General features: G+C 40.3%; 3 protein-coding genes across 3 annotated transcripts in view; all 3 read right to left on the bottom strand.

Annotated features, from left to right (window-relative positions):
• The window catches only part of LOC311042902 (E3 ubiquitin-protein ligase TRIM21-like), a 7106-nt gene extending 4215 nt beyond the window's left edge, over positions 1-2891 (bottom strand). Inside the window, exon 1 of the mRNA XM_084053989.1 lies at positions 2804-2891. The gene's annotated coding sequence lies outside the window, so the exon portion shown is untranslated. The remainder of the gene's footprint in view (positions 1-2803) is intronic.
• Positions 2892-4853: 1962 nt separating this feature from the next.
• LOC311042901 (E3 ubiquitin-protein ligase TRIM21-like) lies at positions 4854-7184 on the bottom strand (the record flags this gene model as incomplete). Its single annotated transcript, XM_084053987.1, has 2 exons — positions 7080-7184; positions 4854-6503 (listed from the first exon to the last, which is right to left on the bottom strand). The coding sequence occupies exon 2, from the start codon at positions 6492-6494 to the stop codon at positions 4854-4856; it is 1641 nt and encodes a 546-aa protein (XP_083910113.1). The 5' UTR covers positions 6495-6503; positions 7080-7184.
• Positions 7185-8960: 1776 nt separating this feature from the next.
• LOC311043963 (E3 ubiquitin-protein ligase TRIM21-like) lies at positions 8961-16827 on the bottom strand (the record flags this gene model as incomplete). Its single annotated transcript, XM_084055386.1, has 2 exons — positions 8961-10764; positions 15829-16827. 2 exons carry the CDS (start codon positions 16825-16827, stop codon positions 9124-9126), a joined length of 2640 nt encoding a protein of 879 aa, XP_083911512.1. The 3' UTR covers positions 8961-9123.
• Positions 16828-24542: the final 7715 nt, after the last annotated feature.

Below are 24542 nucleotides of genomic sequence, written 5' to 3'. Positions count from 1 at the left end.
CACACACACACACACACCAATATTTAGGAACCAACTCTACAGTATTAGGATGAAGATCCTTTGAGGATCGAAACGTCAACTCAATAAAGTGAACTTTAACCTTGAAGACGGTGTGTGGGCTCTGCCTCTTAAATATTAGTTTCTTTAGTCTAACACCCACTGTCGATGTGTGTGTATTTATGTATGTCTTTGCAGAATAGGCCAAGACAGTTCAAAGAGTCTTTCTTATGGAACAAAATAATACATCTATCATGCCACCCTTAAAATACACCCTGCCACCATACCTAAGGTATTATTATCTATAATCAACACTGTCAGCAGTAATGTCAAATATCAAAGTTGAAGATTTAGGATTAAAAGAGGTTTATTTATAAAGATAGAAAGAGGTTTTATTTCCCCCTCAACATAAGTAGTACATGCAGTGAAATGTTGGTGTGACATACTCCACAGACTGTGCTAACAATATAGTACAATATTAGCAAACAAGCTAAAATAACAGGTTGTATTATATTATACTGTATTTGATTGATTGATTGAGCACTTTATTGAAAATGAATTAAAAAGGATAAAAACACAAGAAAGCCCGAAGGTTTGTTTCCATTGTGGTCCTTTTGAGGCAGGGAGCAACAACACAAATACAAAACAGACACAAAAACGAAATACAAAAACAAAACAAAAAAAACTAGAAAAAGCGCTCCTCGGAGCACAGGTCTCCGCCAGGTCAGGTAGGTTATTGTGGGGCAGCAATCCAATCAGGATGTAATATGAAAATTCGGACGGAACCATCTTGACCACTTGACTATAGAGATAATGGGTACTGATTTGCATGATGTTTGGACACAATTTGTAGGAGTAATATAAAAAAGAAAACTGTTGCAAAAATTGGCCTCAAGGTGGCGCTATAATAGGGAAATGTTAAAATGGTGGCATTTGTTCCTCAACGTAGTGCGAACGTGCGAGCAAAGTTTCACTGCAATCGGACGCTGCGTTCATGATTTGCGGCATTTTGTTTAAAATTGACATCTAAAGTTTGCAGGAGTGGCCCGTTTTGGTCAATCAGGATGGAATATGAAAAATCTAACAGATCCTCCTTGATCACATGACTATAGAGATCATGTGTACCGATTTGCGTGAAATTTGGATAAAATCTGAAGGCTTAGAATCAAAAAATGTGTTTTACATAAGTCGGCCTCCTGGTGGCGCTATAAAAGGCAAATGCAGGGCAAAGGTTTTTCCTTTCCTCCTTCCTCTAGAGAGTGTGCATACAAAGTTTTACACAGATTGGTACAGTTATAGGCAAAAACACAAATCGGCCTGTTATAGCGCCACCATGAGGCTGATTTTAAAATGTTCAAGTAGCAATTCTTTCTTGACGTAGTGGGAATGTGCATGCAACATTTCACGGAAATTGCATGCTGTGTTCATGATTTGAGGCATTTTGTTCAAAACGGAGCACTCCTGCAAACTTTGGAAGGCAATTTTAGTCAATCAGGATGGAATATGAAAAATCTGAAAAACCTGTTTCGTTTAATGACTATTGAGATACTGTGTACCGATTTGCGTGATGTTTGGACAACATCTGTAGGAGTACTGTCAATAAATGTGTTTTGCACAAATCGGCCTCTTGGTGGCGCTATAACAGGCCCATGTGAAAAATTTGGGTCAGAGGTTCTGCTCTGGCATCCAGGGAGTGTGTGTGCACAGTTTCGCTGCGAGCAAGTCAACGGTGTCGGAGATTAGCTGTACACAGACAGATGGAATGACGGACACACGGACGGACGGACGGACAGGGGGTAGAAAACATACTCTCTCGCCATGCCTTTCGGCCTGGCGGAGACAATAAACATGAATTTGGTTATTTATGATACAGACATGTGAGCTTGTAGAGCGGCTATTTTTGGCACACGGAAATTAAGGATCAATCTTGAAGTATAAACCAGAGAAAGCTGGACCCAACCCAACCCAAGTGTATAAAGAGTGAGTCTTTAGTTCTATTTGTACTCTCTCAGAATTCAATTTAAGGTGAAATCCATACGAAACAAATATTAATGTTAATGTTAATAGAATAACATAAGTAAAGCGTTCTCCTAACAAAATTAAAAAAGACACTGAATAAAAAATTAAAAACAACAAAATAAGTGGTGTGTGCAGGCTACATACTGTAGCTACATACCAATTTTTATGGGTCGCGAGTGAATACCACTTTATTTTTTGTTTCCTACATTTTGTTTTTAATTATAATTTTTTCAAAAGGTTTGCAAACAAATCACAGTTTTTCATAGGTTAAAAACTAATTCAAAAGTTTTCTCTAAATAAATCCATTAAAAATATATATTTAGAGGGAAGCAAATACTTTTAAGAAAATAAATTAAGAAAATTAAGAAAAAGGGAAAGTGAAGTCAGTTGTATTTGTATAGCACATGTCAAACCTGTTTGACATGTCCCCCCCCCCCCCCCCCCCCCCCCCCCCCCGGCTACACACCCTCCCTCCCTCTCTCTCTCTCTCTCTCTCTCTCTCTCTCTCTCTCTCTCAAACTCTAGTGTTCCATAGTGTCTAAATGCTCCACTAAATGCAATTTAGAGTCAAATGCAGTTCTGAAAGGATACTATTTATACCAAAACCCTTATCAAGTTAGTATACATAATATTTATATTGTATTGTGAATAAATGCAAACACACTTTGACTGAAACAATTATGTAGGATCCACAATACATACAATAAGAACCAAAGCAAATTAAAAAAGAATATGCGTTTTTGGTCTGTATTCTGTACAGAAAAGCTTATATAGCCTATATGCTCACCTGTCAATGTCTGTTGGTCCTTTTTGTTTATTAAGAATGCTGTTGATTTGAAGTGAAGTTGTTGTAGGAGAACGTAGCTCTAGCTGTTGTCAGTCACACTGCTGTGGTTTTGACTTTCGCTTTTGATACGTCATTGAGATTATGCAACAGCAGCAGTTAACCCTTAACTGGTGGCATCTTTCATGATGTGGCAAAGTGCAGATAAAGTGCACAACACACGCACGCACGCACGCACGCACGAACCCGCGCGCACGCACTAACAATATTTAGGTCCCAACTCAGTATTAGGATGAAGATCCTGTGAGGATCGAAATGTCAACTCAATAAAATGATCCTTTATCTTGAAGACGGTGTGTGGGCTCTACCTCTTTAAATATTAGTGTCTTTAGTCTAGCACCCACTGTCGATGTGCGTGCAATTATGTATGCCTTTGCAGAATAGGCCAAGATTGTTCAAAGAGTCTGGAAGCCTTAGACACAACATGAGTACCTTCACTTGTATTTAAATAACATGGACATTATTAGAAAAAGTTATAATTATATCATTTCCTATGGAACAAAATAATACATCTATCATGCCACCCTTAACATACAACCTGCCACCCTCTCACTACCTAAGGTATTATTATCTATAATCAACACTGCAGCAGTAATGTCAAATACAAAAGTTGAAGATTTAGGATTAAAAGAGGTTTATTTATAAAGATAGAAAGAGGTTTTATTTCCCCCTCAACATACAAGTAGTACATGCAGCATGTCGCTGCATGTACTAGTTGGTGTGACATGCTCTGCAGACTGTGCTAACAATATGATATAATATTAGCAAACAACTAAAATAACTATATTATATTACATTATACTGTATTATTGATTGAGCACTTTATTGAAGAATTAAAAAGTATAAAAACACAAGAAAGCACGAAGGTTTGTTTCCAGTGTGGTCCTTTTGAAGCAGGGAGCAACAACACAAATACAGAACAGAGACGAAACTAAATACAAAAACAAAACAAACACATAAACATAAATTAGGTTATTTATGATACAGACATGTGAGCTTGTAGACTGTAGAGCGACTATTTTTGTCACACGATCAAGTATAAATCTACAAGTATAAACCAGACAAAGCTGGACCCAACCCAAGTGCATACAAAGTGAGTATTTGGTTCCATTTGTACTCTCTCAGAATTCAATTAAAGGTGAAATCCATAGCATTGCAATGAATCAAATATTAATGTTAATGTTAATAGAATAATATAAGTAAAGCGTTCTCTTAACAAAAAAAAACAAAAAAACACTGAATAAAAAATGAAAAACAACAAAATAAGTGGTGTGTGACTACATACTGTAAAGTAGTTCATCATTACATCAGCTGCATAGTGCATACTGTAAAATAGTTTATTATTAACATCAGAATCATTGCAAGTCTCTATAGAGACAAAGCACTGTTTCCCAAACAGTGGGTCGGGACCCATATGTGGGTCTCGGACCAATTTGTATGGGTCACGAGTGAATACCCCTTTATTTTTTTTGTTTCCTACATTGTTTTTAATTATTCTTTTTTCAAAACTTAAAAAAAAAGAAAGAACATTTTTCGTAGTTTAAAGACACATTCAAACGTTTAAAAAAATAATCCATTAAAAAAATCATTTAGAGGGAAAAAAATACTCTTAAGTGGTGAAAATAGACGATCTACAAGCTCACAACACGTCGCGATGCAACGTGTTGTGATCTTGTAGATCGGCTATTTTCACTAGTTTGGGTCCCGGGGAGACACAACATTTCTCTTTTGAGCCTCGAGCAAAAAAAGTTTGGGAACCACTGCTCTAAAGTACAAAACAGATTTTTTTACCTAAAATGGGGGGACGCCATTTGCAAACCGCATTAGACATGTTGTTAAATGAATTAAAGTTCTTAAAATATAATTGTAAGAACATTTAATTTAACAATATTGGATGGATTTGACATTTTCATGAAAAACGCTAACATGAACCTTAAATATACACACTTGTCTTAAATAAAAATGAATCTTTCAAGGAAACCTGAGGATTAGTTTAATTTATGTAATTGACAGGAGAGATGGTCAGAGGAACAGAGTTTTGACCAAAACTGTTGCTACATGGATTGAAGAATGGATAGAGTTTCTCAGTGAAGGTGCAGCCAGTAAAAGAGTAAATGTGAACTCTGGCCTCCACATCATAAAAGGAGACCAAACCCTCCTCATAATCCACAAACACTCCCACTTTCTGGAGCTTCTCTCTTACAGTGAGGAGGACAGGAGGGTCACCAGCAGCCCTGTACTCATTTCCATACCTCAACCCTATAGTCCAGTAACCCTTGTTCGGGATAAATGTGAATAATCCCTTCCTGTCGATGGACTCTCTGACCACTCCTAAATCCCAGTTATTCTTCCCTTTAACTTGAATCTCATAGTAAAACCTTCCTGAGGAGAAACTTTGTTTTCCTAAAACAGAGACACTATTAAAGAATCTCTCTGTGTAGTCTGGAAGGTTCTTCTTTACATCTCCATGACTCACTTGTTTTCCATCCTCAGACAGGGTGAGTTCACAGTGTGCTGTATCAGGGTCCAGAGTTACATCCACTGCATATCGCTGGATCCTCCTCAGCTCAGCATCACACAGCTTCTCCATCTCTTTACTGAGTGTCTTCTCCAGCTGAGCCACAGCTGTCCTCACAATCCCCACATATGAAGACAGATGGACATTGACCATTGACCAGTCCTTGGTGGGTGGAGGGGTGTTGATGGATGTGAGGTTCTGGAGGAAGTGGAGGTGGTCTTCAGTGTGTGAGAGCTGCTTGACGTCAGACCTTCTCTTATTTAACTCAGTGATTTCTTGTTCCAGCTCTTTAATGAAGCCTTCAGCTTGTTTCTGAGTTTCTTTCTGTTTCTCTTCAATCACATCAATGACCTCAGCCTGGCTTCTCTCAATACAGCTCACCAGAGCAGTGAAGACCTGCACACTGTCTGCTATCTCTCTGTCTGCATCTTTCTTGCTGAGCTCTACTGAGTGTTTGACCTCCTGAATCTTCTCTTGTCTCTGCTGGATCATCTGCTGAACTTCAGCCTCTGTCTTTCCCAGCTCTGCCTTCTTTCCTTCATATTCCTCTTTCAAAGATGTAATTTGATGTAATTTGTGGTCTGACTCAGTGCAGAACTGACAAACACACATGTGGTCAGTCTTACAGAACAGCTCCAGAGGTCTGTCATGTTTCTTACACATAATATCTTCCAGGTTTTTCACAGGATCGATTAGTTTGTGTCGTTTAAACGGTGTGGATGTCTGATGAGGCTCCAGGTGAGTCTCACAGTAAGAGGCCAGACATACCAGACAGGACTTAAGAGCCTTGAGCTTGGTCTCAGTGCAGACGTCACATGATACTTCATGTGGTTTAGCAGGTTCTTGGATCGTGTTGGAAGTTTTTTTCAGTTGCTTTGACTTCCTGAACTGATCAACAATCTCAGAAATGAAAGTATTGACAAAGATATCTGGTCTTTTATAGAACCTTTTGTTACACAGTGGACACAGACATACGTCATTAGTGTCCCAGTAATGTGTGATGCAGGTTTTGCAGTAGTTGTGTCCACATTGAGTGGTGATTGGATCAGTGAACACATCCAGACAGATAGAACACAGGAACTGCTCTTCAGACAGGAGACTGCTGGCAGACGCCATCTCTACACACTGAGAACAAAAGGGAAAGTGAAGTCAGTTGTATTTGTATAGCACATGTCAAACCTGTTAGACTTAATGCACTAATGCAAAAAAACAAAACAAGTATAACCACACAACAGCGACTCAACCCCCCCCCCCCCCCCCCGGCTACACACACACACTCTCTCTCTCTCTCTCTCTCTCTCTCTCTCTCTCTCTCTCTCTCTCTCTCTCTCTCTCTCTCTCTCTCTCTCTCTCTCTCTCTCTCTCTCTCTCTCTCTCTCTCTCTCTCTCTCTCTCTCTCTCTCTCTCTCTCTCTCTCTCTCTCTCTCTCTCAAACTCTAGTGTTCCATAGTGTCTAAATGCTCCACTAAATGCAATTTAGAGTCAAATGCAGTTCTGAAGGATACTATTTATACCAAAACCCTTATCAAGTTAGTATACATAATATTTATATTGTATTGTGAATAAATGCAAACACACTTTGACTGAAACAATTATGTAGGATCCACAATACATACAATAAGAACCAAAGCAAATTAAAAAAGAATATGCGTTTTTGGTCTGCATTCTGTACAGAAAAGCTTATATAGCCTATATGCTCACCTGTCAATGTCTGTTGGTCCTTTTTGTTTATTAAGAATGCTGTTGATTTGAAGTGAAGTTGTTGTAGGAGAACGTAGCTCTAGCTGTTGTCAGTCACACTGCTGTGGTTTTGACTTTCGCTTTTGATACGTCAGTGAGATTATGCAACAGCAGCAGTTAACCCTTAACTGGTGGCATCTTTCATGATGTGGCAAAGTGCAGATAAAGTGCAGAACACACGCACGCACGCACACACGCACGTACCCGCCCGCCCGCCCGCGCGCACGCACTAACAATATTTAGGTCCCAACTCAGTATTAGGATGAAGATCCTGTGAGGATCGAAATGTCAACTCAATAAAATGATCCTTTATCTTGAAGACGGTGTGTGGGCTCTACCTCTTTAAATATTAGTGTCTTTAGTCTAGCACCCACTGTCGATGTGCGTGCAATTATGTATGCCTTTGCAGAATAGGCCAAGATTGTTCAAAGAGTCTTGAAGCCTTAGACACAACATGAGTACCTTCACTTGTATGTAAATAACATGGACATTCTTAGAAAAAGTTATAATTATATCATTTCCTATGGAACAAAATAATACATCTACAATGCCAGCCTTAAAATACACCCTGCCACCCTCTCACTACCTATGGTATTATTATCTATAATCAACACTGTCAGCAGTAATGTCAAATACAAAAGTTGAAGATTTAGGATTAAAAGAGGTTTATTTATACAGATAGAAAGAGGTTTTATTTCCCCCTCATCATACAAGTAGTACATGCAGCGACATGTTGGTGTGACATCATATGCTCCGCAGACTGTGCTAACAATATGATATAATATTAGAAAACAACTATATTATATTACATTATACTGTATTATTTATTGAGCACTTTATTGAAGAATTAAAAAGGATAAAAACACAAGAAAGCCCGAAGGTTTGTTTCCATTGTGGTCCTTTTGAAGCAGGGAGCAACAACACAAATACAAAACAGAGACGAAACTAAATACAAAAACAAAACAAAAACATAAACATAAATTAGGTTATTTATGATACAGACATGTGAGCTTGTAGACTGTAGAGCGACTATTTTTGGCACACGATTAAGTATAAATCTACAAGTATAAACCAGACAAAGCTGGACCCAACCCAAGTGCATACAAAGTGAGTATTTGGTTCCATTTGTACTCTCTCAGAATTCAATTAAAGGTGAAATCCATAGCATTGCAATGAATCAAATATTAATGTTAATGCTAATAGAATAATATAAGTAAAGCGTTCTCTTAACAAAAAAAAACAAAAAAACACTGAATAAAGAATGAAAAACAACAAAATAAGTGGTGTGTGACTACATACTGTAAAGTAGTTCATCATTAACATAAGCTGCATACTGTAAAAGAGTTTATTATTAACATCAGAATCATTGCAAGTCTCTATAGAGACAAAGCACTGTTTCCCAAACAGTGGGTCGGGACCCATATGTGGGTCTCGGACCAATTTGTATGGGTCACGAGTGAATACCCCTCTATTTTTTTTGTTTCCTACATTGTTTTTAATTATTCTTTTTTCAAAAGGTTTTTTAAAAAAAAGAAAGAACATTTTTCGTAGTTTAAAGACAAATTCAAACGTTTAAAAAAATAATCCATTAAAAAAATAATTTAGAGGGAAAAAAATACTCTTAAGTTGTGAAAATAGCCGATCTACAAGCTCACAACACGTCGCGATGCAACGTGTTGTGATCTTGTAGATCGGCTATTTTCACTAGTTTGGGTCCCGGGGAGAGATACAATTTCTCTTTTGAGCCTCGAGCAAAAAAAGTTTGGGAACCACTGCTCTAAAGTACAAAACAGATTTTTTACCTAAAATGGGGGGACGCCATTTGCAAACCGCATTAGACATGTTGTTAATTGAATTAAAGTTCTTAAAATATAATTGTAAGAACATTTAATTTAACAATATTGGATGGATTTGACATTTTGATGAAAAAAGCTAACATGAACCTTAAATATACACACTTGTCTTAAATCACAATGAATCTTTTCATGGAAAGCTGAGGATTAGTTTAATTTGTGTAATTGACAGGAGAGATGGTCAGAGGAGCAGAGTTTTTACCACTAATGTTGTTATGTGGATTGAAGATTGGATAGAGTTTCTCAGTGAAGGTGAAGCCAGTGAAAGAGTAAATATGAACTCTGGCCTCCACATCATAAAAGGAGACCAAACCCTCTTCATAATCCACAAACACTCCCACTTTCTGGAGCTTCTCTCTTACAGTGAGGAGGACAGGAGGGTCAGCAGCAGCCCTGTACTCATTTCCTTTCCTCAACCCTATAGTCCAGTAACCCTTGTTCGGGGTCGATGTGAATGCTCCCTTCCTGTCGATGGACTCTCTGGCCACTCCTAAATCCCAGTTATTCTTCCCTTTAACTTGAATCTCATAGTAAAACCTCCCTGAGGAGAAACTTTGTTTTCCTAAGACGGAATAAGTATTAGAGAATCTCTCTGTGTAGTCTGGAAGGTTCTTCTTTACATCTCCATGACTCACTTGTTTTCCACCCTCAGACAGGGTGAGTTTGCAGTGTGCTGTATCAGGGTCCAGAGTTACATCCACTGCATATTGTTGGATCCTCCTCAGCTCAGCTTCACACAGCTTCTTCATCTCTTTACTGAGTGTCTTCTCCAGCTGAGCCACAGCTGTCCTCACAGTCCCCACTAATGAAGACTGATGGATATGGACCTTTGTCCAGTCCTTGGTGGGTGGAGGGGTGTTGATGGATGTGAGGTTCTGGAGGAAGTGGAGGTGGTCTTCAGTGTGTGAAAGCTGTTTCACCTCAGAGCTTCTCTTATTTAACTCAGTGATTTCCTTTTCCAGCTCTTTAATGAAGCCTTCAGCCTGTTTCTGTGTTTCTTTCTGTTTCTCTTCAATCACATCAATGACCTCAGCCTGGCTTCTCTCAATACAGCTCACGAGAACAGCAAAGACCTCCACACTGTCTGATATCTCTCTGTCTGCGTCTTTCTTGCTGAGCTCTACTGAGTGTTTGACCTCCTGAATCTTCTCTTGTCTCTCCTGGATCATCTGCTGAACTTCAGCCTCTGTCTTTCCAAGCTCTGCCTTCTTTCCTTCATATGCCTCTTTCAAAGGTACAGTTTCATGTGACTTGTGGTCTGACTCAGTGCAGAACTGGCAACCACACATGTGGTCAGTCTTACAGAACAGCTCCAGAGGTCTGTCACGTTTCTTACACATAATGTCTTCTAGGTTCTTTACAGGGTTGATTAGTTTGTGTCGCTTTAACGGTGTGGATGTCTGATGATGCTCCAGGTGAGTCTCACAGTAAGAGGCCAGACATACCAGACAGGACTTAAGAGCCTTGAGCTTGGTCTCAGTGCAGACGTCACATGACACTTCATGTGGTTTAGCAGGTTCTTGGATCGTGTTGGATGTATTTTTCAGCTGCTTTGACTTCCTGAACTGATCAACAATCCCAGAAATGAAAGTATTGACAAAGATCTCTGGTCTGTTATAGAACCTTTTGTTACACAGTGGACACAGACATACATCATTAGTGTCCCAGTAATGTGTGATGCAGCTTTTGCAGTAGTTGTGTCCACATTGAGTGGTGATTGGATCAGTGAACACATCCAGACAGATAGAACACAGGAACTGCTCTTCAGACAGGAGACTGCTGGCAGACGCCATTTATACACACTGAGAACAAAATCGAAAGTCAAGTCAGTTGTATTTGTAAAGCACATTTCATACTAGTTAGACTCAATGCACTTCACATAAAAAACTATTAACCAAAGAACAGCACACACACACACACACACACACACACACACACACACACACACACACACACACACACACACACACACACACACACACACACACACACACACACACACACACACACACACACACACACACACACACACACACACACACACCAATATTTAGGTTCCAACTCTACAGTATTAGGATGAAGATCCTGTGAGGATCGAAACGTCAACTCAATAAAGTGATCCTTTATCTTAAAGACGGTGTGGTGTGGGCTCTACCTCTTTAAATATTATTTTCTTTAGTCTAACACCCACTGTCGATGTGTGTGTAATTATGTATGCCTTTGCAGAACAGGCCAAGACTGTTCAAAGAGTCTTGAAGCCTTAGACACAACATGAGTACACACACACACACACACACACACACACACACACACACACACACACACACACACACACACACACACACACACACACACACACACACACACACACACACACACACAACCCTTATCAAGCTGTGAATCAATGCAAAGACACTTTGACTTAACCTCACTGAAACACTTCATTGAGACAATTATATAGGACCACATAAAATAAAAAAACACAGGAAATTATAAAAAGATGCGTTTTTGGTCTGTAATCTCTGCAGAAAAGCTTATGTAGCCTATGCTCACCTGTCAATGTCTGTAAGTCCTTTCTGTTTATTAAGAATGCTGTTGATTTGCAGTGAAGTTGTTAAAAGAGAACGTAGTCACATTGCTGTGGTTTTTACTTTAGCTTTTGATATGTCATTGAGGTTATGCAACAGCAGCAGCTAACCCTTAACTCGTGTCTTCTTTCATGAAGTGGCAAAGTGCAGATAAAATGCAGAACACACACACACACACACACACACACACACACACACACACACACACACACACACACACACACACACACACACACACACACACACACACACACACACACACACACACAATTTACATTTAGGGCCCAACTCTACAGTATTAGGATGGAAGATCCTAAGAACGTCAACTCAATAAAGATGAGTTGAGGGCTCTACCTCTTTAAATATTAGTTTATTTAGTCTAGTACCCACTGTCAATGTGCGTGTAATTATGCCTTTGCAGAATAGGCCAAGACTGTTCAAAGAGTCTTGAAGCCTTAGACACAACATGAGTACCTTGGCTTGTTTGTAAATAAGATTGAAATCATTGGAAAAAGTTATATTTATATCATTTCTTATGGAACAAAATAATACATCTACAATGCCACCCTTAAAATACACCCTGCAACCCTCTCACTATAAGGTATTATTGTCTATAATCAACACTGTCAGCAGTAATGTCAAATATCAAAGTTGAAGATTTAGGATTAAAAGATGTTTATTTATAAAAATAGAAAGAGGTTTTATTTCCCCCTCAACATACAAGTAGTACATGCAGTGAAATGTTGGTGTGACATGCCCAGCAGACTGTGCTAACAATATGATATAATATTAGCAAACAAGCTAAAATAACTATGTTATATTATTTTATACTGTATTATTGAATGAGCACTTTATTGAAAAGGAATTAAAAAGGATAAAAACACAAGAAAGCCCGAAGGCTTGTTTCCATTCTGGTCCTTTTGAGGCAGGGAGCAACAACACTAATTCAAAACAGAGACAAAAACGAAATAAAAAATGAATAAACATAAATTAGGTTGTTTATGATACACACATGTGAGCTTGTAGAGCGGCTATTTTTGGCACACGAAAATTACTATAAAATCTATAAGTATAAGCCAGAGTAGGCTCAATCCAACCCACCCCAAGTGCATAAAGAGTGAGTCTTTGGTTCCATTTGTACTCTCTCAGGATTCAATTATGAGTTATGAGTTTATTAGGATCCCCATTAGCTGGTGCATAACAACAGCTAATTTTCCTGGGGTCCACAAATAACATAAAACATGACATTCGACAGTACATTACAGGACAATGATACAAATAGTGTACGGCGTCAATTTTCCTTCAAACAGTGACTTTCATATCAACCATCACATACAGCTTATTTTCTGATTCCCCATTTCCTTGGAAAGAAAAAAATAAAATAAAATAATAATAATAATAATAATAGTAATTTTACAAATGTCTCCCTTCGCTTCTTTTAAAGTAAAAACAAACTAAACAAATACAATCCTAATCATAATTGTGAAAGGATGTGTGTGTGTGTGTGTGTGTGTGTGTGTGTGTGTGTGTGTGTGTGTGTGTGTGTGTGTGTGTGTGTGTGTGTGTGTGTGTGTGTGTGTGTGTGTGTGTGTGTGTGTGTGTGTGTCTGTGTCTGTGTTAGTGAAAGTGCCATATCCCTGCATGTATTTAAAAAAAAAAAAAACTATATGAATGGGTATGCTGCTGTATGTTTACCATGACCTGTCTGCTGCTTGTGTAATTACAATCTTTGGGCTTCTAGATGCCTCTTCAATCGTCTTTTGAAGCTTGCTTTAGTTTTTTCTTTAGAAATCTGATCTGGCAGTGTGTTCCATGCAGCCATAGCTCTATACAGCACTGTGCTCTTCATGGACTGTTTTGGCTTTAGGGATTTGATAGCAACCTCTGTGGCATGTCTTGTCGTATGGATTTTAGAGCTAGGTGTAAGTTGCTTATATAGACAGGTTGGATGTTTCAGCTCATTAATGTTTCTCAAAAAGACAAGGAGTGATACCATCAGCCTCTCTGAGACTAATGTCCAGGAGAGCTTGACATGCATTTTGTTTACATTATGTCTTGGTGTACACCTAAGGGCAAGCCGAGCTGCTCTGTTTTGAACCAGTTGCAGCTTTCCCAGGTCCCTCTTGTTTGCCCCTGACCAGATCATTGAGCAGTAGTCCAGTTGTGAAAGGACTAGAGTCTCAATGACTTGTTTTGTCAGTTGCGGTGGTAAAAATTAAAGGTGAAATCCATAACATTATAGTGAATCAAATATTCATGTTAGTGTTTGATGGAGTTATTTTGATTGATCATAATTTGTCTAGTGCCCTAAACCTGCTTTAAATGTCAAATTAATATAATGCTGTCATATTGGCCTAAACTCTGTCATGTACTATTCTGCTATTTCTCTGTCTATGCAAGGTCAAACTAGCTACAGGCGTTCTGTGGCTATCAGTTGTTTTAAGAACACTGTATCTCGGTGTTCTCCTCTGCGCTAACAATTCCTTCAGCGCCACTGAAGTCACCACTGACCAGTGACCGGTCAGACCCGAGGTCAACATGTTATTCGAGACATGTGGACGCTGTTTTTCCAAAGATAAACGGTCACACCATCATCATCATCTTCATCATCTACCATCCTCATCCTCATCTGACGACGACGTAATCATCACTATCCACCAATGGCAGGACTACACCTCCGAAGGCTGGACGCTCGATGTATCTTCAATGATGTCATATGTTTATGTTACCGGACGCTGTTAAAGTCCAGGGCTTTCTCTGTTTAACGAGAGAGAGACGACGACCGATGATGCGTGAACACCTGCTGATACTGTAAACCTTCCACTCTCTCTCTCTGAATAATATACTTCCCTACATCCATGGCTGCCTGTGTCCTGAGTCTGGTTTTTCTTTGTCGCCTTTGATGAAAGTTATCTGGTACTTATATACATACTGATGTTATGTTTCGCCCTGCATTGGTATATATATATATGGGTGATAAGGAAAAATAACAGCTCTATCAGTGTTAATAGAATAATATAAGTAAAGCTTTCTCTTAACAAAGTTTTAAAAATACACTGAATAAAAAAGCTAATAACAACAAAATAAGTGGTGTGTGCAGGCTACATACATACCAATCTTTATGGGTTGTGAGTGAATACCACTTTATTTTTTGTTTCCTACATTTTGTTTTTAATTATTATTTTTTTCAAAAGGTTTACAAGAAAATCACAATTCTTCATAGGTTAAAAACTAATTCAAACGTTTTTTCAAAATAATTCCATTAAAAAACATATTTACAGGGAAACAAATACTATTAAGTAGTGAAAATAGCCGATCTACAAGCTCACAACACGTTGCGATGCGACTTGTAGTGAGCTTGTATATCGGCTATTTTCACTAGTTCGTCTCCCGGGGGACATTCCCCCAATTTCTCTTTTGGGTCTCGAGCTAAACATTTTGGGAACCACTGCTCTAAAGTACAAAACTGATTTTTCACCTAAAATCTTCAAAGGAGAACGCCCTTTGCAAACCATATTAGTCTTTTCAGACATGTTGCTAAATTAATTAAAGTTTTTAAAATATAATAGTAATAATATTTAGAATTGTATTTCATATAACAATTGTATGGATTTGACAGTTTGATGAAAAAAGCTAACATGAGCCTTAAATATACAGACTAATCCTCAGCTTTTCTTTTCAAGGAAAGCTGAGGATTAGTTTAATTTGTGTAATTGAGATGGTCAGAGGAGCAGAGTTTTTACCACTATCGTTGCTCCATGGATTGAAGTATGGCTAGAGTTTCTCAGTGAAGGTGCAGCCAGTAAAAGAGTAGAGATGCACTCTGGCCTCCACGTCATAAAAGGAGACCAGGCCCTCCTCATAATCCACAAACACTCCCACTTTATGGAGCTTCTCTCTTACAGTGAGGATGACAGGAGGGTCACCAGCAGCCCTGTACTCATTTCCTTTCCTCAACCCTATACACCATGTGAATGCTCTCTTCCTGTCTATGGACTCTCTGGCTACTCCAAAACACCAATCAGGCTTCCCTTTAACTTGAATCTCATAGTAAAACCTTCTTGAGGAGAAGCTTTGTTTTCCAAAGACATATACATTATTAGATTTTCTCCCTGTGTTGGCTGAAAGGTTCTTCTTTAGATCTCGATAACTCACTTCTCGATAACTCACATCCACCGCATATTGCTGGATCCTGATCAGCTCAGCTTCACCCAGCTTCTTCATCTCTTTACTGAGTGTCTTCTCCAGCTGAGTCACAGCTGTCCTCACAGTCCCCACATATGAAGACTGATGGACATTGACCTTTGACCAGTCCTTGGTAGGTGGAGGGGTGTTGATGGAATTGATGTTCTGGAGAAGGTGGAGATGGTCTTCAGTGTGTGAGAGCTGCTTCACCTCACAGCTTTGCTTCTTTAACTCAGTGATTTCCTTTTCCAGCTCTTTAATGAAGCCTTCAGCCTGTTTCTGTGTTTCTTTCTGCTTCTCTTCAATCACATCAATGACCTCAGCCTGGCTTCTCTCAATACAGCTCACCAGAGCAGTGAAGACCTGCACACTGTCCGCTATCTCTCTGTCTGCATCTTTCTTGCTGAGCTCTACTGAGTGTTTGACCTTCTGAATCTTCTCTTGTCTCTCCTGGATCATCTGCTGAACTTCAGCCTCTGTCTTTCCCAGCTCTGCCTTCTTCTCTTCATATTCCTCTTTCAGAGATACAATTTCATGTGACTTGTGGTCTGACTCTGTGCAGAACTGACAAACACACATGTGGTCAGTCTTACAGAACAACTCCAGAGGTCTGTCATGTTTCTTACACATAATGTCTTCCAGGTTCTTTACAGGGTCGATTAGTTTGTGTCGTTTTAACGCTGTGACTCTCTGATGAGGCTCCAGGTGAGTCTCACAGTAGGACGTCAGACACACTAGACAGGACTTAAGAGCCTTGAGCTTGGTCTCAATGCAGACGTCACATGACACTTCATCTGGTTTAGCAGGTTCTTGGATCGTGTTGGATGTTTTTCTCAGCTGCTTTGACTTTCTGAACTGATCAACCATCTCAGAAATGAAAGTATTGACAAAGATCTCTGGTCTTTTAGAGAACCTTTTGTTACACAGTGGACACAGACATACATCATTAGTGTCCCAGTAATGTGTGATGCAGCTTTTGCAGTAGTTGTGTCCACATGGAGTGCCGATTGGATCAGTGAACACATCCAGACAGATAGAACACAGGAACTGCTCTTCAGACGGGAGACTGCTGGCAGACGCCATTTCTACACACTGATAAGTAAAGATAAAGTCAAGTTAGCTATTTTTATAGCACAATTTAGTCTCTCTCTCTCTCTCTCTCTCTCTCTCTCTCTCTCTCTCTCTCTCTCTCTCTCTCTCTCTCTCTCTCTCTCTCTCTCTCTCTCTCTCTCTCTCTCTCTCTCTCTCTCTCTCTCTCTCTCTCTCTCTCTCTCTCTCTCTCTCTCTCTCTGATGAGCTGTAGGGGGTGCTCAGGTGGTCGGCGACCCCTTAGCTCTGGCGCTATGGGGGCTCGGGTGTGCTCCACATGCACGCACGAGCACGCACCGTCAGCGGTGGTCTTTAACACCTTACTGTTTAAACAATAGCCTCTCAAGGTTCGCGCCGTCAGCGGCGAGCCGTTCTCAATAGCCCCTACCTGGCTGCTTTGCATAACATTAGGCTACTCGAGAAAAGCCATGGACTTGAATTGAATGTGTTACATTCCTCTCACAATGAGAGACAACAGTCTCTGCACTGCAGAGTCTGAAGGGATCGCTTAGCAGAGGACCCAGTTCTCTGAGACAGACAAGTTGTCTGATTATTTTAAGTAAGTTTATAGGGCTTTTATATAAAACTAAAAGGAAAATAAAATAATTAATTAATTGAAACAAAAATAAAAACAACAAATTAACAACGTAACTAAATAATAAGAAATGTAATTACTGAGCTGATCGGCTATGTGCACATGTGTGCGCGTGCACGTGACGTCAGAAAATAGAGCCCCCTTAGCTCAAAAATCCACAGCTCATCACTGCATAAATACATACATACATACATACATACATACATACATACATACATACATACATACATACATACATACATACATACATTGAAAGAATGAACTGTTGTCACACTGCTGTGCTGTTTATTATAGTTTTTTATCACGTGGTTGAGATTGGCCCACACTTTGTAGAAGTTAACCCTTCATTGGCAACTTTCTTGCTTTGATAAATTTGAAAAGTGCAGAATAGAAATGTAAATATGTGCAATAGTTACGTTTTATTCTCAATTCATCTTATTGTTTTATGTTGTCTGATATGAGCGGAAATCATTATTTTGATATTTGCAAACAAAAGTTTGTTCAGCATTCCTTAGGCAACCCTTCTCCAACTTTATGTATCAACAACGTTTTGGATCAAAGTCCTTCAAATATTGCTTTATAGCTCACTTTGTACTGGAGGGAGGCTGTTATGCGCTGTATAGTTTGTGAGCTGTATTCTAGTATACACAGGTTGCCCCCGAATCCAAATGTTGCTGCAGAGAAATACATTGTTTCCACATCAAGAGGTGCTGAAACAGGAATAGCTCAGTATATACAAGAGCTTAATCAATCAATTAATGTGTTAAATATGATCTGTTGATGAATTTAATACATAGGACCACAATGGAAAGAAGGCCCCAGGACTTTTTTGTGTTATCTTAGTGTTATTTTAGTCTAAAAGTGCTGTTAGTTAAATGGAGCAGGAGCATGGAGATTGAATCTTTTAACAATGAGGAAGAGGAGAGGGAGCAGGAATGAGAAGGGAGGGAGGAAAGACAGACAGACAGGTGGAGGAAATAGAAACAGAAAGGGACAGCGTAGAGTTATACAGTATGATCGCACAGCAGGAGTTTGTCATCACACATACCGTACATACAGTCCGTTCTCATAAAGAGCACAGCAGCGTGGTCCAATCTGAATCTCATGCCTCAGTGGGCCGTTTGGTGCATTTTTCACGCCAGGCCGGGACGCAAGGCCAACCCTGCGAAAAAAAGAAAAGAAAAAAATCATGTTTCTCATTGATGCTGTTGCTCCTTCAATTTCATGCACATATGCACATTCTGCTGCACTCACTACACAAACCAATGTGCATGCCAGACACCCCCACCCCCACCGATGCCGCTGTCTCTCTAAACCAGTGATTCTCAAATTCTTTTTTTGATTGCAAGGACCCCCATAACTCTGAGAGTGTACAAATGGAACCAAATGGACCTGTAAGAGTCCAGCTCAGAGTCAGAACTAAAATGTGGAGAAGCAGTTTAGTTTTTAATGCACCACAAATCCGGAACAAACGCCCAGAAAACCCGACAGGTCTGCTACAATTCTCAGTTAAATCAAAGATGTTCTGTTTGCTACTACCTCTTGCTTTTTACTCATTTCTTCTGTTATGATCCAGCTTAGGGGTCACCAGGTGCAACACAAAACTCCCTGCTTCCCAGTCCAGCCAGCCAACACCAGGTTAAAACCAACAGAGATTGGTTTATTTTTAGATTTGAAAACAGGGGTAAAATGACCTCAGGGTGGGCCCCTGGACACAAAAACCTAATCAGAATATTGTCTTACCCTAACCTTTATCATAAAGAAAATAAAAGCACAGAGATCTTACTATGTCTAACAAAAGAAAAACAAACAAATGAGTAACAAAAAAACAAAGGCCACCCACCCCTACACGTACCACATGTTAACACTATCAAGTCTAACAAACACTGAGACAGTGGTTTCAAACTTTTTCATGTCAAGGTCTGCCAATGTCTACCCGAACCCGACGTTTTCGGGCCGAGCCGGCCGCAAATGTATGCCAATTACTCGTAATTCTTTACATTTCACATTTTTTTTTAATTCTCACATGATGAAAAATGTAAATGAAAAATGTATCTATTATGAAGATGCTGCTGACGGCGATGACTGGCGTTTCACTTTTACTCTGTGACTGGAGTGGAGGGAGGCTCAGTCAGGGCTACAGAGCACACACACAGTGACAGTCTGTCAGGCAGCGAGAAGTTTCTGCTATTGGATCCTCCTCCCGATTTATACTTAATTGCAGGCTGGTGTTGTGCACCAAATAGCCATTCAATCTACAAGCCCACTGAAGACTACAATGCATCAGGATCTAACACGTTTGGAACTTGTAGATCAGTTTCTTAAACGGCCATAAATAAGGCAATGGCAGAGGATGATCCAATTGGTGGGCGTGTACAGCTACTGTATAGATTAACAGGTCAGAGCAGATCTGCAAACCAGGTATAAAAGACAGATGAACACGTTTCGGGTGTAGTTCTGCCGCTGTGTTCGGCGCGACACCATTGAAGGAAGGAGAAATATAAATGACAAAGCCAGCAGCAGCAGTGTGTCTCCCTGATGGTCAGGGAGACAAGTTGACAACGGGGGTTTAACCATAAGCTTTAGCCTATTTTGTGCATAACTTACTAACTTACCATGTTTTATGAACATTGAGAACTCTAATTGTGATGCTATTAACCAATAACGAAGGGGACCACCTGGAACCTCTCCAGCCCCAACTTTGAGAACTACATACACTGTGATATAGCAGACTAGTGTGTTCAGAAGGAAAACATCCATGTACTATTAGATGCATGGTGACAGCCATCTTTATAGTTGAGCCATGGTCACAGCTACCAATCACCAGCCAGGTTCCACCAACTAGTTAGCCAACTCAGACTCAGCCACAATCAGTCACCACTCACACCAGCTGGTAACCAATAACTAAATCAGCACCACTCACTCAAGAGGGAAAAGACATGCACACTGCTCAGGGCAAGACACCACAAAGGGAAATACACATATGGCCCAATGCATAACACTTCTGCACTGTCATTTTATTGTGTCGTCTTTCTGCTGTTTTTGTTTTAGTTTTTTAACTTATTCTCATTTTTAATTGAATTCAAATGTCCTTTTATGTGGTTATTTTGTTTGTCATAATGATCTAGATGTTTTTTTGTGTTAATGCGTAATGTTTTGTGTAAAGTAGGCCTACTATATGAATTCCCTTTCTTCAGTCTACCAGAACTGATACTGTCTAACTGGTGTGTGTGTGTGTGTGTGTGTGTGTGTGTGTGTGTGTGTGTGTGTGTGTGTGTGTGTGTGTGTGTGTGTGTGCGTGTGTGCATGCATTTGTGCATGCGTGCGAGCCGAGGCAGTGAGTCAATAGCACAGCAGAACAATACAATCCCTGTGTAATCCAACAACCCTGATAAACACACAGAAAGGCAGTTTGTGTGTGTGCGTGCGTGCGTGCGTGCGTGTGTGCGTGCGTGCGTGTGTGTGTGTGTGTGTTTTCAATGTGCACACACGCGTTCAAGGACAAACATGCTTAGTCATCGATATAAACGTCAGTTTAATGAACTCAAACCCTGGGAAAATCAACACTTAACCGTACACACATCAACATACACACACACACACACACACACACACACACACACACACAGACAGACCAATTAGGCCATTATTCACTGTACACCTCATACACAAACATTTGGACTATTACAAATCATATTAAAAACTCATATCCCATTGAAACCCATTTTATAGAGATCCCCCCCGCCACACACACACACACACACACACACACACACACACACACACACACACACACACGCACACACACGCACGCAACACACGCACACATGCACGCACGCACGCACGCACGCATTTTCATACAGGAAGGCCATTTGGTACAAGCTTACAAATCACAAGCCCATATTCACTATTGTGTCGTGCAAGCAACAGAAAAGATCCACCTTGCATCTGGTAGGGCTGCATGTACAGTATGCAAATGTAAATATGATAATTCAGCGCACAGCGCTACATTGCATGGGCCGTGCAAATCAAAACTGCAGCCTGTTCACCAATACTTTTCAACTGTAGGCTAAGTCCTTTAAGCCGGTTCGCCGTCAGCACAAATAAGAACCTTTGAACCTCATGAAAGCTAGCGTCTCTATTCTGACAATGTCATAATACAGTGTGGAGAACATTCGGGAAAAACATTGTGAACATTTGGCGACAATAGCAGATCTACAAGCTCACAACGCGTTGTGATGCAACTTACAATGCAAGCTTGTAGATGTTCGGCTATGAGATTTGGTGTAAAGGGAAAATGGGCTGGGACTAAGCATCAAAGAAGTAAAACGGCCTATAGGATGTATGTGGTTACATTAACCACTTAAACCTGCAGCATTCTTATTGTGGGGAAGGCTTTGGCAGAAAATAGCAGATCGACAAGCTCACAACATCGAAAGCTTTCCCCACAATAATAGAAAACAGAAAAGACACTAGTATGTAGCCCTGAGGGACTCCTGTCAACCATAATGGGGTTTAAGTGGTTAACTACCTCTTCATCGCATCCCTTCAAACTTAGAGCACAATCATTCAATCCTTATCTTTGTCACATCTATCTAAATGCATGACATCTGTGTGTGTGTGTGTGTGTGTGTGTGTGTGTGTGTGTGTGTGTGTGTGTGTGTGCGTGTGCGTGTGCGTGTGCGTGTGCGTGTGCGTCTCTGTGTGTCATGCATATCTCGAAAATCGTCCAAAATAGATCAAATAGCTTCATATGCTCAAGACGTGATCTGCCATTTTCACTATGATTCGTGCCGGGCTATGAGCTTTTGGGAAAATAGTGATTTTCTTTTCAAATCTTTGAATGTATATACTTGAATTTGGTCCCCGGCACAAAACACTTTCAGATGGCGGTCCGCAGCCAAATACACATAATTTTGGGGCACCAAAAAGTTTGAGAACTACTGACCTACTAGACACATTGCCAGGGCTAGGAACCATACCCTGATACCTTCTGTTTCCCAGGCGACTTACCTATACTCATTCAGCTAATATGGCCGCACCCACGTCACACACAGCTCTGTAAAGCTCTCTCTCCTGGTCCACGTCCCTCTGTCTTTAATTCCCAGTCAGGGAACAAGGGACAGCAGGAACATGATAGACAATTTACAGACAGGCATGCCTCAGGCTACTAAATCAACTGGGACATGTCTGGACATGCATATGTGTGAGAGAGATGAGGGAGATTGAGATAATACGTGACGAGCGTGTGTGTGTGTGTGTGTGTGTGTGTGTGTGTGCGTGTGTGTGTGTGTGTGTGTGTGTGTGTGTGTGTGTGTGTGTGTGTGTGTGTGTGTGTGTGTGTGTGTGTGTGTGTGTGTGTGTGTGTGTGTGTGTGTGTGTGTGTGTGTGTGTGTGTGTGTGTTGGTTTGTGTGTGCACGTGTGTATCATGGCAGGGCATTATTCTTACCCTCAAAGCAATATTTGCCATCATGTGTGAATCTACACACACAGTATGTAGATTCTTGGAGCCTTTCCGAAGCCAATTTTCCCCTATTATGACATGCCCAGCAAAAGGTACTAAGGTTCATGTGTATTTTTGATCTATATCGCAATGTATGAAACATGTTTTGTGAGTTCTAAGTGACATTGACCTTTGACCCCCACATTCTAATTAGTTCATCCTTGGGTCCAAGGTGACATTTGTGCAAAACGTGAAGTTCTAGCTCCTTATGTCTCTCCCTGCTCTTTTATGATCTCACTGACATGGGGAGAGGCTGAGAAAGATGGAGAGAGAGAGAGAGAGAGAGAGAGAGAGAGAGAGAGAGACTTTAGAATTTAGTGACAAATATATGAGTGGGGCCCGGCTGAATGCCACAAAACGATTGATATTTGTCCAAATCTGCCTGTCAATCTTGGCATTTAATTGTAGATCTGTTTGGCTGTGGCTGGCTTCCTTCACCACCCACGGCATGTGTGTGTGTGTGTGTGTGTGTGTGTGTGTGTGTGTGTGTGTGTGTGTGTGTGTGTGTGTGTGTGTGTGTGTGTGTGTGTGTGTGTGTGTGTGTGTGTGAATTGCATTTGGAACGGTTTCCTTGGTCACCACAAATACCTCTCCACTAGCCTACTCAATACATACTGTAGACATCAAATGTGAAACATCAAACATTTCCTTTTGTGTTCAGACAGTCAGAAATGTATTCATCAAACAAACATGGCTACAAAATTGCCACGTCTCTCTTTTCTCAATCATTATTCCATCGTTTCATCTCATTTCTTTTCCCTCACTTTGGCGGATGAATGTTAGCTTGTGCACAACAATAGATCCTGTATTGTATACACACGTTTTACTTTCAAGGATGCCCATAACTCGGGTCCATTTGGTTCCATTTGTACACTCTCAGAACTACAGACCTGTAAGGGTCTATTTGGAACCCGCTTTCAAGGAACCTTGAAGGTCCCTGGACCCCACTTTGAGAACCACTGGTGTAGAGAAATCGAAATGCAATGAATGGCCTCGGACGCTGGAGAAAACCAGCGCCAACAAAGCTACTGCTTTGAAAACCCATCCTGATACCATCCTATATGAAGTAACACCTTTTTATTCATTGCACTGGCTCTGCAATGCTGTTTTTTTTTTTTTCAAATTCTGAATTGTTTCCACAAAAACGATTGATTGTTTTTTAGATAGCATGCTATATAAAAAACATCCTGTACATTTGTGCTCCTGATAATGTAGTTACAGTAGCCTAGCCTACAGCAGACGTTCCCAAACTTCCCCCTTGCCAATGACCCCCCACATAGCCTTACCCTCGCGCTGTGTTGGCCCCCTATTGTGAAACGGCCTTAAAAAAAAGTGGTTAAACTGTCACAATAATCTTATGAATAGTACAGTAGTTGGAAGTAAAAAGCGGCATCAAAGAGAAGTCATACAATCTGACTCCTCTCCATTCCCTCCGTCGCATCACATCATCAAGCCTTCCCGTTGCTCCGCAGACAACCCCGCTGCGCTTGTCACATACCTGTGTTGTATTGCGTCTGTCCTGTGTGAGTATTACATCAGTCACTGGCGCCTTGTTCTTTTCCAAATAAAGTACAATAGCACTGGAATCACATCCGCCATGAAAGTCATAT

The sequence above is a fragment of the Gymnoscopelus microlampas genome (assembly GCF_963454915.1).
Source record: "Gymnoscopelus microlampas genome assembly, chromosome: 4".
Taxonomy (NCBI): Eukaryota; Metazoa; Chordata; class Actinopteri; order Myctophiformes; family Myctophidae; genus Gymnoscopelus; species Gymnoscopelus microlampas.
This window is presented reverse-complemented; position numbering and strand designations above follow the sequence as displayed.